This window comes from Schistocerca americana, chromosome 6 (genome assembly GCF_021461395.2).
Source record: "Schistocerca americana isolate TAMUIC-IGC-003095 chromosome 6, iqSchAmer2.1, whole genome shotgun sequence".
In the NCBI taxonomy this organism is placed as follows: Eukaryota; Metazoa; Arthropoda; class Insecta; order Orthoptera; family Acrididae; genus Schistocerca; species Schistocerca americana.
The window spans coordinates 470,369,288-470,383,975 of NC_060124.1; the positions used below are offsets into that span (position 1 = coordinate 470,369,288).

Here is a 14,688-nt window from a genome sequence, read left to right on the forward strand (position 1 = left end):
GAAAAGCGGACATTTTATCCCTTCTTTCTAGATGACAAAACCTCAGTCATTGTTTTTTGGTGTAATGAAGACAGTCTGTTATATGATGCATAGTTGCGTCATCATCTTATAAACATCAAATCAGTAGGTGTAGCAGTGGGCTGTTGCTCCAGATAACGTAGCGTGAAGTCAAGGGCTTCTGCTGCATCATTGTGTGGCACCATCTCTTCTTTGTCGCTTTCAGGCTCATTGTCACTTCCGTTACAGCAGTCCGCTTCTTCCTGGTCTTGAATCACAGCAGCAACTAAATCAGCGTCAGTAAGGTTCTCCACACATGCCTCATCCGCTACCATCCACTCATCTACGTCTCTTCACTAGCTTCTTCACATCCAGGGGATTGTCTGTACCATTTGTAGTAGATTTTCCTCTTCATTTTCAACTAGATTGTCCTAAAATTCAAAAGATGTCCACAGTTTTCTCCACAATTTTCTCAGAGTATTTTCTGCAATATTCTGCCATGCCTCAGCAGCCCGATAAACGACATCCTTCACGTTGGTCTTTTTTATTTTGTCCACTAAAGGAATGCTATCATCTTGGGTCAGCATTCTTAAAAATTGTTTTCTGTAAATCAGTTTTAATTTTTTGCAGTACGCCCTGGTCCTTCGGCTGTAGAAGTGGTGTAACATTCGGTGACAAAAACTTTACCACAATTTCTCCATCACTTAATTCCTCAGTGCTGGGGTGAGATGGCACATTATCAATCAAAAGGACTGCACGGGGAGACAAATGATTTTCCTTAGAAAACTGTTGAACAGAGGGAACAAACTGGCCGTGAAGCTATTCTTTGAACAGCTTACCATCCATCCGTTCTTTTTTCTGGTTACAATAATGTACGAGCAGGGACTTCCAGTTGCAGTTTTTTGAAGCTCTGGGCCTAGCAGATTTGCCGCTCAGCATTAAAGGCAGCTTGTGATTACTAGCAGTGTTGCTGCATGCTAATAAAGTCACATGATCTTTGCACATTTTAAAACCAGGAATTTGGTCTTGTGCTTTTGATGCCTGGCTTATTGTTGACAATGCCTTAAAATTATGGCCAGTCTCGTCAGCATTATAAATTTATCATTTTTTCAAACTCACCCAAGTATTCCTGTGCTGCATCATGGTCAGAAGAAAGCTTCTCTTAAGTAATTGTCAGCTGATGAATTCCATGACGTTTTTTGAATCTGTCCAATTTGCATTAAAAGACTCATCACCATTCATTAACTTGTTCAGGTAAACAGCCTTCTCCTGAACCAGTGCTCCACTCAAAGGAGTTCGCCTTTCTCTTTCCTGGATAAATGAAAGGAAAAGAGTTTCATCTACTTTATTGTACTGGGACGGTTTCGAAGTCTGTCGAATTTCGAGCGTTTTTCTCAAAGACATTGTACAGGACTGTTCAAGCTTCATTTGGTTCCTCTTCCAATCATAAATGGTTGCTTTACCAACACCCAGTTCCTTTGCCAGTTTAGATATTCTCACCATTGTCTATCCGCTTCAAAGTATTCAGTTTTTCTTTGAGAGTTGACGTTGCATGTTTCCATATACTCAAGATGAAAATACATACGCCACTACACCTGAACAAATACAATACAACTGTTACATGTGCCAGTGATCGATAACTAACATAACCAAGCGCTTTGCGAGCCACTGATCTCAGACACTACAAAGGTCTCAACAGTGCTCAACTCCAAGGGCAGGGAGTGAGAGGGAGCCATTGTTCCCACACTTGTTCCCATTTGTTACCATGGTGTACCTACTTATTTGCTTGGTATACTTCATTCTAGAAACTCATCACCATAATTCCGACTAAACCGAACAAATCGGTAATCCGAACAAGGTCCGGTCCCAATTAGTTCAGATGAATGGGACTCTACTGTACTACTTAAGAGAAAGCCCAGAAGTAGACAAAATACATTTGTTGTTAACAAATGTGAATACAAAAAGGTTAAACAATATTGTTTTGCTATTAATCTGGACGAATAGCTCATGACAGTTCACGCACTTCAAAATTAGCATTTATTGTTTCTGTTTATTAAATTACAGCGTACTTGGAACAGTTGCTAAACAGGAAACACTATTGCAATAGTCAGTTGCTATATATTACAAGAATTACTTTACAAAAATCACCTACCTGTTCAAGGTGTTTTTTAGTTTCTTCAGTGCATTTGGAAATCAAGAATATTTTACTGAAAAAATGAATTTTAATGGTGTAATTATAACATCAAACAGTTGGTTCTAATATTGTGTAAGAAAGAAAATATGTAAGAGGAAAGGAAATTTTAAATAGGTCCAAAAGGTTTGATTTTGGGTCGTTATTTTCAATTTTTAAATGACCTTTTTGACAAAGAACAAATAGATTCAGTCCCTTCTTCTAACTGTTATAGTCCACCCACATGAGCTCAATAACATTTCAGATTGTCTCATTGTCCCTGTATTTGCATTCAGATCTAAAACGCATTGTGGTTTCTAAATTTTTTATTACTTCTTTTTCTTTATCAGTCTTTAACATCTCAAGCACTTCTGTTGTGTTTGTTAGTGCACATTTAGATATCTCCTTTGTTGCAGCACTTTGTGGAAAATATCATACCATTGGACATAAAGTGGACCCTTAGTTCCAGTATCTTGTGAAGTTTTGGCGTATTGCGCTTGTTCCTGCAAGCAGTACCACATGCAACTGTTACATAATCGTAGTGTGTGTCCAGATTCCAAATAGATCGTCCTGTGTGTTTGCCCTGTGTTTTATATTTTTTCCTTCATATTGTGGAACAGACCTGTTGTTTTGCATATTTTTATACACATGAAAATTTTAGATATAGACAGGCCAACATACACAACACAAAAGGTTTTGTTCCAATCTTATTTATTTTGGGTGAAATAAATAGTTTTAACAAAAATTGCAATATGACAACAATAGGCTTTCATGAGTCCAGAGCTTATCATACAGTTGAAGTGCACTATGGAGTACAATGATAGATTTTGTTGACTATATTCCTTACTTAGAATAGTCTCCTCAGGTTCTGGCAGAATTGTGTAGTGGAACATTCTCAAAATTAATACAAAACACTATGAGGCCTAATTCACTAAAACTTGTTTGTGATAGTACAGAGCTGGAACAGTAATTTATAGTTTTCAGTGTATTCTCCGGAGCCATGAGATGTTGACAATTACCAGTAAGATTCTGCAAATCCTGCACCTTTCCACTGTGACAACTAAGGATGCATTTGCCATTATGCAAGACCTGTTGTGCTTTTATGCTATTTTATCTAGTCGTAAGACAGAAACATCCTCGGAAAGACGCAACGAAATCATTTAGTTGTTCATTTTGTGTCCCGAATCCAAAATACCAAACACATGCATAAATGCAGGAAAGTTACTTTATCCAGTCTTGGTAAAACACACCTGTTTAGTGAGCATTTCACCACTATATTTAAAGTTGTGAAAGTCAAAAGAACTGTGTAAATAATTTGAGGAGAAAAGGTAAAAACTCACTGAATAGTAGAGTCGTTGAGTTATGGAAAGGCACATAAAAAAGACTGAAATCTTTGCTAACTTTTGGATGACTCTTTTTTTGACATGAGTACACATACATAACGATACTCGTACACCTGTATGGCTACATTATGCCAGCTGAGTACACTGTGCTGGACTGCCATTCTACAGCTTGACCCAGGTCAAGGGTTATATCTGGTGGAGTGGACGAGATGTGAAAGGCAGGGAGTGGGAGGGAGGATTGGGGAAGGATTGCTGACAGTTGGGAGGAAAGCAACAGGTGCATGTGATAGGAATGTGACACAAGCACCAACAACAGCACCAGTGAGGTTGGTTAGTGTGCAATGACGATGACTGGTGGATTGGATTGGAAGGAGGAGACAGAACAGAGAAAGGGGAGACTAGGGGGAAGATGGTGTGGGTGTAAGATGCATGAAGTTAGGGCCCTGGGACAGTGTGGAGGTGGATGTGGGACAGGCTAGCAGAGTTTAAGGCCAGGATCAAAGGATGTGTTGCAAGGACATCTTCCATCTATGCAGTTTCAAGAAGTTGGTGTTGAGGGTAAAGATCCAGATGGTACAAGTCATTAAGCAGCCTTCTAAATCAAGCATGTTGTTTTGAGTAGCAGGTTTTGCCAATGGGTTGTCAACTATGCTCTTCGCCAGTTTGGCATTGGCCATACATCTGGGTGAACAGCTGGATGCTGATCATGCCCATATTAAATGCCACACAGAAATTGCAGCGGAGCTAATGTATGATGACTGCTTTCACAGGTGGCCATGCTACTGATAGGATAGGATGGGGACAAGCCTGTGACAGGTCTTAAGTAGGATGTATTGAATGGGGGGAAAAATACATGTTGACCATTTACAGGACTACAACCTACAGTACTATGAGGTTGGAAGTGTATGTGTTGTAGTGATGGATGAACATATTCCATATTGTGGATGGACAGTGGAATAATACACGGGTAAAATATTCATAATTTCTGGGCATGATAACAAGTAGTTAGCAAACAATATGGTTCAGTTGCTCCATTGCAGGATGATGAGGGAGTTGGTTCTTGGCAGTGCGTGGTGGACTGGGGTCTACACGTACGTGGTGTCCCCTCCCCTGGATAGGATACAGCTATCAAAAGGCAGGTATTGTGTTGATGGTTAGTGGGTTTGATAGGATAGTGATAGCCATCAAAGAGGTGGAGGTCAAATGCCCAAGAAGGTGCCATGCTGGGCTGAGGAGCACCAGATGAAGCAAATCAGAGGGAGCATATTGACAATGTGTAGAAGTAAAGGAAAGGTGTCTTGGCCCTGCATCCATCTCATGAAGATATTATCAATGAACTTAGACCAGACAAGACATTTGGGATTTTGCATAACAAGTAAGGTTTCCTGTAGATGGCTTATATATCAGGTGGATATAATTAACGTTCAGCTACTCATGGTGGTCCAGTGCGGGCTGTATTTATCATATGGCAGCGAAATTTGGTAGATGTGCTAATGTTGAACCGGTCTGGAAAAAATTTGTTCCAGTTTTGGCCACCAGGTTCAGATCTGCCGCTGTTCGCTGTATGACGGATGACATCCATACTGCGCACCTGCTGCTTTCCTTGCAAACATCACCCACCCTTCTCAACCCTTCCTTCTCCTCCTCCTCCCCTCCCTCTGTCCCTCCCCCTCCCCCTCTCCTCCCTCTCCCCCTCCATCTCCCCCGCCCCCGCCCCACCTCCTATCTCTCCTCGCCCACTTCATCCAGCGCAATACCTCAGCTTGGTTAAACAGAAGTGCAGTTCCAATACAGTGTGTTCATCTGGCACAATGAAACCATACAGATGTGTTAGAGTGTGGCTGTGTATGTGTACTCATTGCGAAAAATGATTTGACCAAAAGCTAGCAAAGTTTTCAATCTTTTTTATTTAGGTTTCGATGAGTCAACGCCTCTACTATTCGTTGAGTTTTTACCTTTATTCCTTAAACTATTTTCATTTAATCAGAACTTTCCGTTACTATATAGCTGTTGTGAAACAACAGTGTGATTTATGATACTTGATGAGGTATTGGCTAAGCTCTGTACTTAAACATTGTATAACAGTTGTTACTATTTTTGACTTCTGAGAAAAAATACCATTTCGTCTATCTGAAATTTATACAAGTTATGTGGGTAGGCTGTGATGGATTCCTGGAAAACAGTTGTATGCAAATCAGAATCAAAAACAGAAATGAGACCACAATAGATTATGCACATATAAACAACCAACTAAGTGGCCTGAAATTTGAACAGGTACTGAGAGTTTTGGGCAGAAATTCTGCTATGTATGTTAACACCTTCGCAGAACACAGGTTTTTGAGAATAACTTCTTTTGTGATGTGGGTAAGAACCTTCAAGATATTATTTTGTGATGACTTTGTGTGGCTGTGTGATAATAGAAGGGTTTGAGGATACTAGCACTCAGCGCACGAGCGATGGGAGACAGCATCTCCGAGGTAGTGATGAAGTGGGGATTTTCCCTTACAACCATTTCATATCAGGAATCCAGTAAAACTTCAAATCTCCAACATCCTGCAAGAACAGGACCAGTGATGACAGGAGAATCATTCAACACGACAGAAGTGCAATCCTTTCATGAATTGCTGCAGATTTCAATGCTGGGCCATCAGCAAGTGTCAGTGTGCAAACCATTGAATGAAACGTCATCAATATGGGCTTTCAGAGCCGAGGGCCCACTCATGTATCCTTGATGACTGCATGACTCAAAGCTTTACGCCTCGCCTGTGCCCCTCTACACAGACATTGGACTGTTGATGACTGGAAATATGTTGCCTAATCGGACTAGTCTCATTTCAAATTGTATTGAGCAGATGCACGTGTATAGGTATGGATACAACCCTGTGACTCCATGGACCCTGCATGTCAGCAGGAGACTGTTCAAGCTGGTGGAGGCTCTGTAATGATGTGGGGCATGTGCTGTTGGAGCGATACAGGACCCCTGATACACCTATATACATCTCTGACAGGTGCCACGTACGTAAGCATCCTGTCTGATCACTAGCATCCATTCATGTCCATTGTGCATTTTGACGGTCTTTGACAATTCCAGCAGGACAATGCAACACTCCACACATCCAGAATCACTACAGAGTGGCTCCAGGAACACTGTTCTGTGTTTAAACACTGCCTGTATACAACTGCTGGTCAATGTGGTAGCATAAAGGTCGCTACAATTTCATTTAATTCATAACTGATATCTATAATCTCTTGCAATCCACCAGTCAGCCATAGTCATACACACATGCCATAAACATCACCCTTATCAGGTTGTGAATTTGAATATTATCCTACTGTTTCTGAGGTGTTGGCTGAAAGACCGACATTTCTTCTTTCTTGGTCTTTAAAGTGAGTGTGATACGAGTTCGCCCGTTACTTTGAGTCAAAAAACCTGTCGTCTGAATTCCTTTCACAGGAGTAGTTTGTTTCGACCTTTCTTCTTTTTTCTGTTCACGGAATTCTTCGATTTCCTCTTTGGTCAAAAGAATGAGGGCTGTGGATGTGTAAGATTTCACGACCCTCATAAAATCCTCAGCATTCTGAATTGCAGCTGTATTTGGTCTGGGAATATTATATTTTGTAGCATGGTGCTTCAGCAGGCCTCCTACACCATCATAAGGCCCCTTCCCGTGACCAGTAGCACTGTATACCCAGTCAGTTGGCACAAGCAACCTGCTGACATCCTACTTATGTCTCAAGGCACCACTATCAAATTCCCACATCCCCAAAAACTCCTTACCAACACCCCACCAAATACAGGTACAACATTCCAAGAACACGGTTGTTAACATTTCCACCAAAACATTCATTCCCACAGAAGTTTCACTCCTATCCAAAGGCCTTCCCTTTAGCGCTGCAACCAAATTTAACCATGCTGGACAAGTTGATCGCCTACTCACCCTGCCCCAATCTCTACAATAGAAACACTTCTTTGCCACCAACCCCTCCAACCAGAGCCAACAAAATCCCAAAGTTGAACCCTGCCTCTCCCAGTTTATACCACCATCCAACCATGGTTCTCTCTCCCTCCCACCTAACCACCCCTGGTCAACTTCCATTGCTTCCTAAGAACATCAGTCTTTCAGCAGAAGAAATGACAACCGTGCACAACCTCAAAACAAATTGTTGTACTGGCAGACAAAGCTTCCACTACTGTCATTACGAATCACAGTGACTACCTGATGGAAGACCTCTGCCAGTTATTTGACTTCTCTACTTATGAACTCTGCCAGAGTGTTCCCATCCCAAATGTCCAACATCTCCAACCCCTGTCCCTCCCAGAATCTCTCCCCTGGATCCATTCCCCCACTCCCACCCACACCCACACCCCCACCCCCACCCCTATGACATCCCACACACAAACCAAACTGTGGTAAGAACAAGGTAGACCACCCTGTGATACAACATGCGGCAGAACATAATATGCTGATTTCAGTGGCTGCTTCACATCATGAGCCATCTGGATCCTCCCATCCATCAGCTTTTCTGAAATGTGCAGACGGGAGTTATGCTTACAATACAATTCTCTGTTCCCAAAATTATCGCTATCATACCTCAACCTATGGTAACCTACTCCCCCCACACCCTCCTTCCAATACTTTCCACCCCATTTGCCATATCATCTCCTCCCTATTGATGTCCCTCACCCTCCTTGTGTGTTGCACTCAGCCGACACAACCCTGTCCCCCTCCGCCACTGCTCTGCTGCCCATCTTTCCCCTTCCCTGCTCCTTTCCTTTTCCACACCTGCTTGCCTCCCTGCCCCATAGATTCCTGGCACTGTGCCTGTTGGCAGTCTTGTTATTCCCCACCCCCTCCAGATTGCTGCTTCTGGTCTGCATGACAGCTGCATCCCAATCCAATCTGCCGTAGATAGCAGTCATGTATGAGTGAGGTGTGCTTTTGTGTGTGTGTGTGTGTGTGTGTGTGTGTGTGTGTGTGTGTGTGTGTGTGTGTGTGTAAGTAGGCTTTGGCTGAAATCTAAATTTGTAGCAGTCTTTACATTGTGCCTGTCTGCAACTCAGCATACCATCTTTACGGTGAGTATTAATCTATCTTTTCTCTCATATTGTTGATGTTCCAACCTGGAGTTTCCATTGTTTAATATTGCAACTTAAACTATAGTATTTGTTATAACTGCCTGCAGGCATCATTTTATGAAAATACTAGCTGTTAAAGTATGTTTCCCAGAAATTCATTAACTAGATGGATATAAAAAATTCTCATTTCTGCTATAACATATTGTGATTCAGTTTAACACTTTCTGATAGCTGTTGAAAAAATTTTTTGCATGTATTTTACTCTTTTCTAGATACGTCTGTCTTCTGTTAATACTTATCCTCAGAAGTATTGTAATGTGAAAATGGTTCCACTCGTATTTTCTGGGAATAGCAAACTTGTCAGAGCGCTCCCAGCACCTAAGGACTCTTTTTCATCGGTAAGAGATATATTCTGGCTTTTATAATTCATTAAAAATAAATTGCAAAGTTTTTAATTTCTGTTTTTGTTTGATTTAAGTGATGTTGTATGTTGCTATATTATGATGGATAACATGAGGAGGTAGATCTAACAATAATTGATATTTAGTTCAAAAAATAATTGTAGGTTGGGTGTTTCAAGCCCAAAGCCCCTTCTCTTTATTGTGTTTTTTTAAAGAAGGGATGCACAACTTTCAGAAATCAGGTCTCTGCATTTTTTTCTAAAATCATTATTTGACATATTTGGCATTTCTTTGTGTGTGTGTGTGTGTGTGTGTGTGTGTTCTTATTTTGTTGTGTTTAATACTATATCTATGTTCTATAATGAACCTAGGAATTGAAATTTCAGGGATAGCCAATGGAAAAATGATTTGAAAAGTTCCAAAATTTGTTCAAATAATATGCTTTATGGAAGTAAGAGAAGAGTTTTGAAGAACATCAAAAAGCAAAGAGATGTTCATTATAGTCACCTGGTTTAAAACAATGGTATAGTGAAATAGTGTCTAAAGATGTGAAGCAAATGATTTGATTTGTAGGTGGTGAGAATAAAATTGATATTAAGTGGTACTGAAACTTGCAGACAATGGGGCTTACCAAAGTAAAAAGTGACTGTACTCTATGATGAATGCAGAACCCCATGCCAGTTATGGCTTTGCCCTTTAGTTCTACTTCCTATCTCAGTCTACGCCAAGTTGCGTTATTGTGTAGTCAAGGGGCGGGCAGGAATCCTGCACGTGTGAAGTGCACTTGCATGTGTTCAGTTAACAGGTATTCTCCGTGCACACCAGGGCAAGTTGGTCACCCGCTTCTCTCCCCTCCCCACCACACTCTCTCTCTGCTCCTTCCTCTGTAATGCGTTTTGTTTCCTAGCTTGCGTTATTGAATGAAGGAATAATGTTAGTAGGAGTGCTTGAAAGAAATCATGGTTTGAAAGAGTACCTATTACCTACGATACATTTTATTTAATTGTCACAGCTGGAGTTTACAATATGTTTAATGTCTGGAACAAATTTTCTACATACAGACAAATGCAAACAGTTACCTAAATTTTCATTACTGATGTTTGCTCTTGACCGAGACTTATTAATTTTCATGACAGAAAAAAAATCTCTCACAAACGTGTGTCGAGCCAAACATTGACATTATCTTCGCGGCTTCACAATGGAGACAAGGAAACTCTCGCTGTGGAAAGTCATGATAAAAGTCTATTACACATTTTGTCAAAAGGGACTTGTCTCTCAGATGAGAATTACACTGTAGATCTATTAATTCCATTTGCAAACTGGGATGAATATCATCTACAGAAAGAGCAAATGGTCTCGAGAAACGTTCAAAAGCTTGGGATAAATATTTCCCCAAATCACTTGAGAAATTCCTCTTTTATTGCACTAAGTACGGAAACATATTCTCTGCAATTCTGTTCTCGCACAGTAGACAGAGTAGGGAAATGTGCTGCATTACCTGATGAGAGCTGTCGTTCCCACAGCTCAAGCTTGCTAGTGAAAGCATGTACCTTTTCAGCCATTTCACAAATTAGCTGATTTTCTCCTTGTGAACTTGTGTTCAATGCATTCATGTGTCCAGTGTTCAACGCATTCATGTGTCCGGTAATGTCCACTAAAAATGCGAGATCGGCAACCCTCTCTGGACCTTCTAACTTGGGGTCATACCCTCCTTTGTCCTTTAAAAACTGTTTTATTGGTATTCTCAGCTCAAAAAAATCTTTTGAGTGCATTACCACGGCTAAGCCAGCGGACTTCACTGTGGTATGGTATGTCCATGCACTCTTCCCCAATTTTAGCTAAATATGTGTGAAACTGTCTGTGTCTAAGCCCATGGGATCTCAAATAATTAACTGCCCAAATAACCACTTGCATGACGTCCCCCAGTTTTGCTGCTTTTGCACAGAGTACTTCTTTGTGCAAAATGCAGTGGATGCTGTACAATGATTCTTCTGTATACTGTAGGCTTTTTCTTAATAATACAACAAGTCCCATTTGTTCCGCTTTCATTGCAGGTGGTCCGTCTGTTGTCACTGACACCAAACGTTCCCAGTTTAAGCCAGCGGAATCGACAGCTTCTTCAACGGCTTTTAGGATGTCCGCATCGGTGGTCGTGCTTTTTAAAGATATCATATCTAAAAAGTCCTCGGTTATGTGCAGAGCAGTGTCCACGCCACAGACATAAATCACTAATTGTGTGGTGTTTGAAATATCTGTGGACTCATCAAGTACAATGGAAAAAATCAAACTCCTCCACTGCACTCCTTAATTGACAGTAAACGTCACCTGCCATGGCACTTTTACGACGACTTCAGTACGTCGAGAAAGAGTGATAGCTCGAAACTGATTTGCATTCAGTGGGCAAAGTAAATCAGCAGCGTCATTGATACACTTCTTTATAAACTCACCTTCAGCAAATGGTTTTCCAGCTCTTGCTATATTAAGCGCAATCTTATAACTTGCACATACCACTGGACTATCATTGTTGTCATCCTGAAAAATTGAAAACAATGCTCCATAAAATGTTAAATCAATTAGATGAGAGACACGACGAATGAAAGTTGCAGATCTCTCTTGACAACAGCAACTTACGTCGAATTCATGTAGTATCGTCAGATCGCTCTTCTTAAGCTCAGTCAGTTTCACCATCCGCTCAGAATGCGACGACAAAATGGTACTTGTACCTTTGAAATTTATTAAACATTTCGAATTTTCACATTTTTGCACAAAGAAAAAATGATTCTCCCATTCCTTTTTAAAAGATAGCAAATCTCCACTTCTCCGTTTCCTGGATTCACTCTGCATTTTCCGGTTCTTGAAATACAACGTTCACTACGTAGTGGTCGCTTCTCATCAACTTCCGCAGCTTAGCCTGGTATTTGCCGCAACCTGCCGGCTGTTGCCACTGCCCCGGTCGACAATTGCACATGAGCAGCACACATGCAGTGCTGTGTGCTCATGAGCCATGTGCAACGTTTGCCCGCCCCTGGTGCAGTCATTAGTTCACTTGGTTTTTTCTACAGCACCACCACTAGAAAGTCTAACCAGGTGTTCAGTCTCATTGTTACTGTTTCTTAGATGAGCCGAATATTTTACCTGAAAGAATTAAAAGAGAAATCCAAGGAGTGCCGTGAAATTGCAGTCAATCACTTTTTGTTAAGAAAATGGTGTCTGATGTTCAGTGAAGCAGCACATATAACAGATAATATTATTACAAATAACATGAAAGAAAGAGTTCATAAATGATTCATAAGTACATGCATCTTACATTGGATTGATTATGTAAGTTAAGGTTAGCTTATTTCATCAGAATGTTACAGGATTGAGTAATAAGGTAGAAGAGCTTCTCGTCTGTTCAAAAAAATTATAGGGATCTGAAAAGATAGACATCCTGTGTCCATCTGAGCACCACATACCTGCAGGGCTACATAAATTACATATAAAAGATTTCACTCTAGTAGCTCACTCATGCAGAACTTAATATGGGAAAAAGAGGACTTGTTACATATACTAAGACAGAATACAGGTTCTAACAGATTGAGACAAGCAGATTTTTTAGTGATCAGCACATAGAAGTGTGTGCTTGTGAATTAATACTGAAAAATAGTTCATTTTTAACTGTAACTGTATATAGATCCACGCTTAAGATTTTGAACTGTTTGAGAAATCTGGATTTCTTACTATGCTATCTGACAGGCAGCAGCAAGTAGTTTATAATCTGTGGTGACTTCAGTGTAGACACGCACTCACGGCACTAAAAACAAACATCAGATGTTGACAGACGTATTGTTATGAATAAAATGTTTTCTCTCAGAAGAAATTAAAGAAATCACCAGCTCCCATGCCTTGTCCAGTTGAAAGCCATCATCATCATGATTTATAAGACCTTGTGCTAGACATATTTCCACAGATTCTTTAATTACTGGCTTCCAAAAGGATCTTGCCGGGGTCAAGATTTTTGTGGCAGAATAATCCATAGTGTGTACTATGGTAATATACAGCACCCAGTCCATGCCTGAAAGAGAGGAAGGATACTTGCATGTGTATAATTTAAGCTGGTTGTTGTATATGGCATTTGTAACTGATATGACAGTTAAACCAAATGAGTTAAACATAGAACTTCAAGGAGAAAACCGAACTGTCATAACTTTTGTGTCTTCTATAAAGTTTTTCATGCAAAAAGTTGACCCTCAGATAGCACAGTTACAGAAATTAAATGTGAAACACTTTCCTCAAATACAGTCAGAACTGTTGAATCAACAAATGTCATAGGGCAAGTGATTCCAAAGAACTATTCTGCCTACCTGACAGCTCTGAAGGCAGTGGAACCTTCATAACTCATCCCTTCCAAAAAGTGGATGTGGAAGATATTTCAAGCAAACTGAACACTCTTTTCTCTTTTAACTTGCACATACCACTGAATTTGAAGAGGAAATAATTTGACTTCAGAATGACATTTCCATAAAGTCCGAATACAATGAAGACAACTTTGGGAAATTAACGAGTGAAAAACCTACTCTGTGGTTTACCAGGGACTTCATATGTTCTGTATTTTTTGGCAGAATGGTCCTTTCAGAGAAATGCCACACTAGTTGGATGTGCTGTTTCATTTGTGCAACTTTGCTGGTATTAGTGGTCATGTGAACATTACATACCTGTGGGCGAGGTTCTGGATGTCGATGCAGCCCAGACACCTGTCAGGATCATCATATTGTAAGGGCATCAGTGGCAGATGGTACAGCTACCACAGCACAGATGAGAGGGCTTGTGAGCCGCGATATGTCAACATAAACTGTTGCGAACCAGTTATTAACAGTAGCACTGTGGGCACACACACCTGTAGCCTTTCTTCCACTCACCCCACACTACAGTATCCACAGCATGATTGGTGCTGTCAAATGGTCACTTGAAAGATGGATTGGCGTGCTGTGATCTTCAGTGACAAAAGCAGAGTCTGCCTGCATGCAAGTGATGATCGTTTGCGCGTACACCATAGACCTGGTGAGCATAGTCTATAGAGTGCATTTGTTCAAGACACACTGGTCTCTCCCCAGGCCTTATGGTCCAGGGTGCGATAAGCTATAAGTCTCATTCACCTTTAGTGTTTCTGGAGGGAACACTAACTGGCACTCAGTACATGCAGAATGTTGTTAGACTCATTCTTTTGCTGTTCTTGCAACGGGAAGATTATGTGTTGTTCCAACAGGATAAAGCTTGCCCAGACTCTGCCTGTGAAACTCACTCTGCTTTACAAGATGTGCAGCGATTTCCCAGGCCAGAACGATCTCCTGACTTGTCTCGAATTAAACACCCGTGGGATATGTGACTCGCCAACCAACAACTCTAATGGAACTATGCAAACAGGTTGAGAAGGGGTGGAGTAACATTTCCCAGGATAGTATTCGCCATCTGTATGTTTGACTGGATGGCAGAGTCACCACCTGCATTGCTGCCTGTGGAAGCTACGCCACGTACTAATATGGGTGTTTTAGCATGGGTAGATACCTGGTACCTTGTAACCACTCTGTAAATGTAATCATTTCATGTATTCCAAATGCACTGTTGCAACAATAAATCTTGAGTGAATTGGAAATATCTAAATGGGAGAAAAATTGATCCTTTGATTGTTTTGTCCTTTAGTTTCTCTGTATGGTGAATTGA

At 40.8% G+C, this 14,688-nt stretch overlaps 1 protein-coding gene across 1 annotated transcript in view; it reads left to right on the top strand.

Annotated features, from left to right (window-relative positions):
- Positions 1-14,688, top strand: part of LOC124619863 (little elongation complex subunit 2-like) — a 218,188-nt gene that overhangs the window by 87,926 nt on the left and 115,574 nt on the right. The window contains exon 5 of the mRNA XM_047146481.1: positions 8,860-8,985. Coding sequence (XP_047002437.1) covers positions 8,860-8,985 — 126 coding nt within the window. The remainder of the gene's footprint in view (positions 1-8,859; positions 8,986-14,688) is intronic.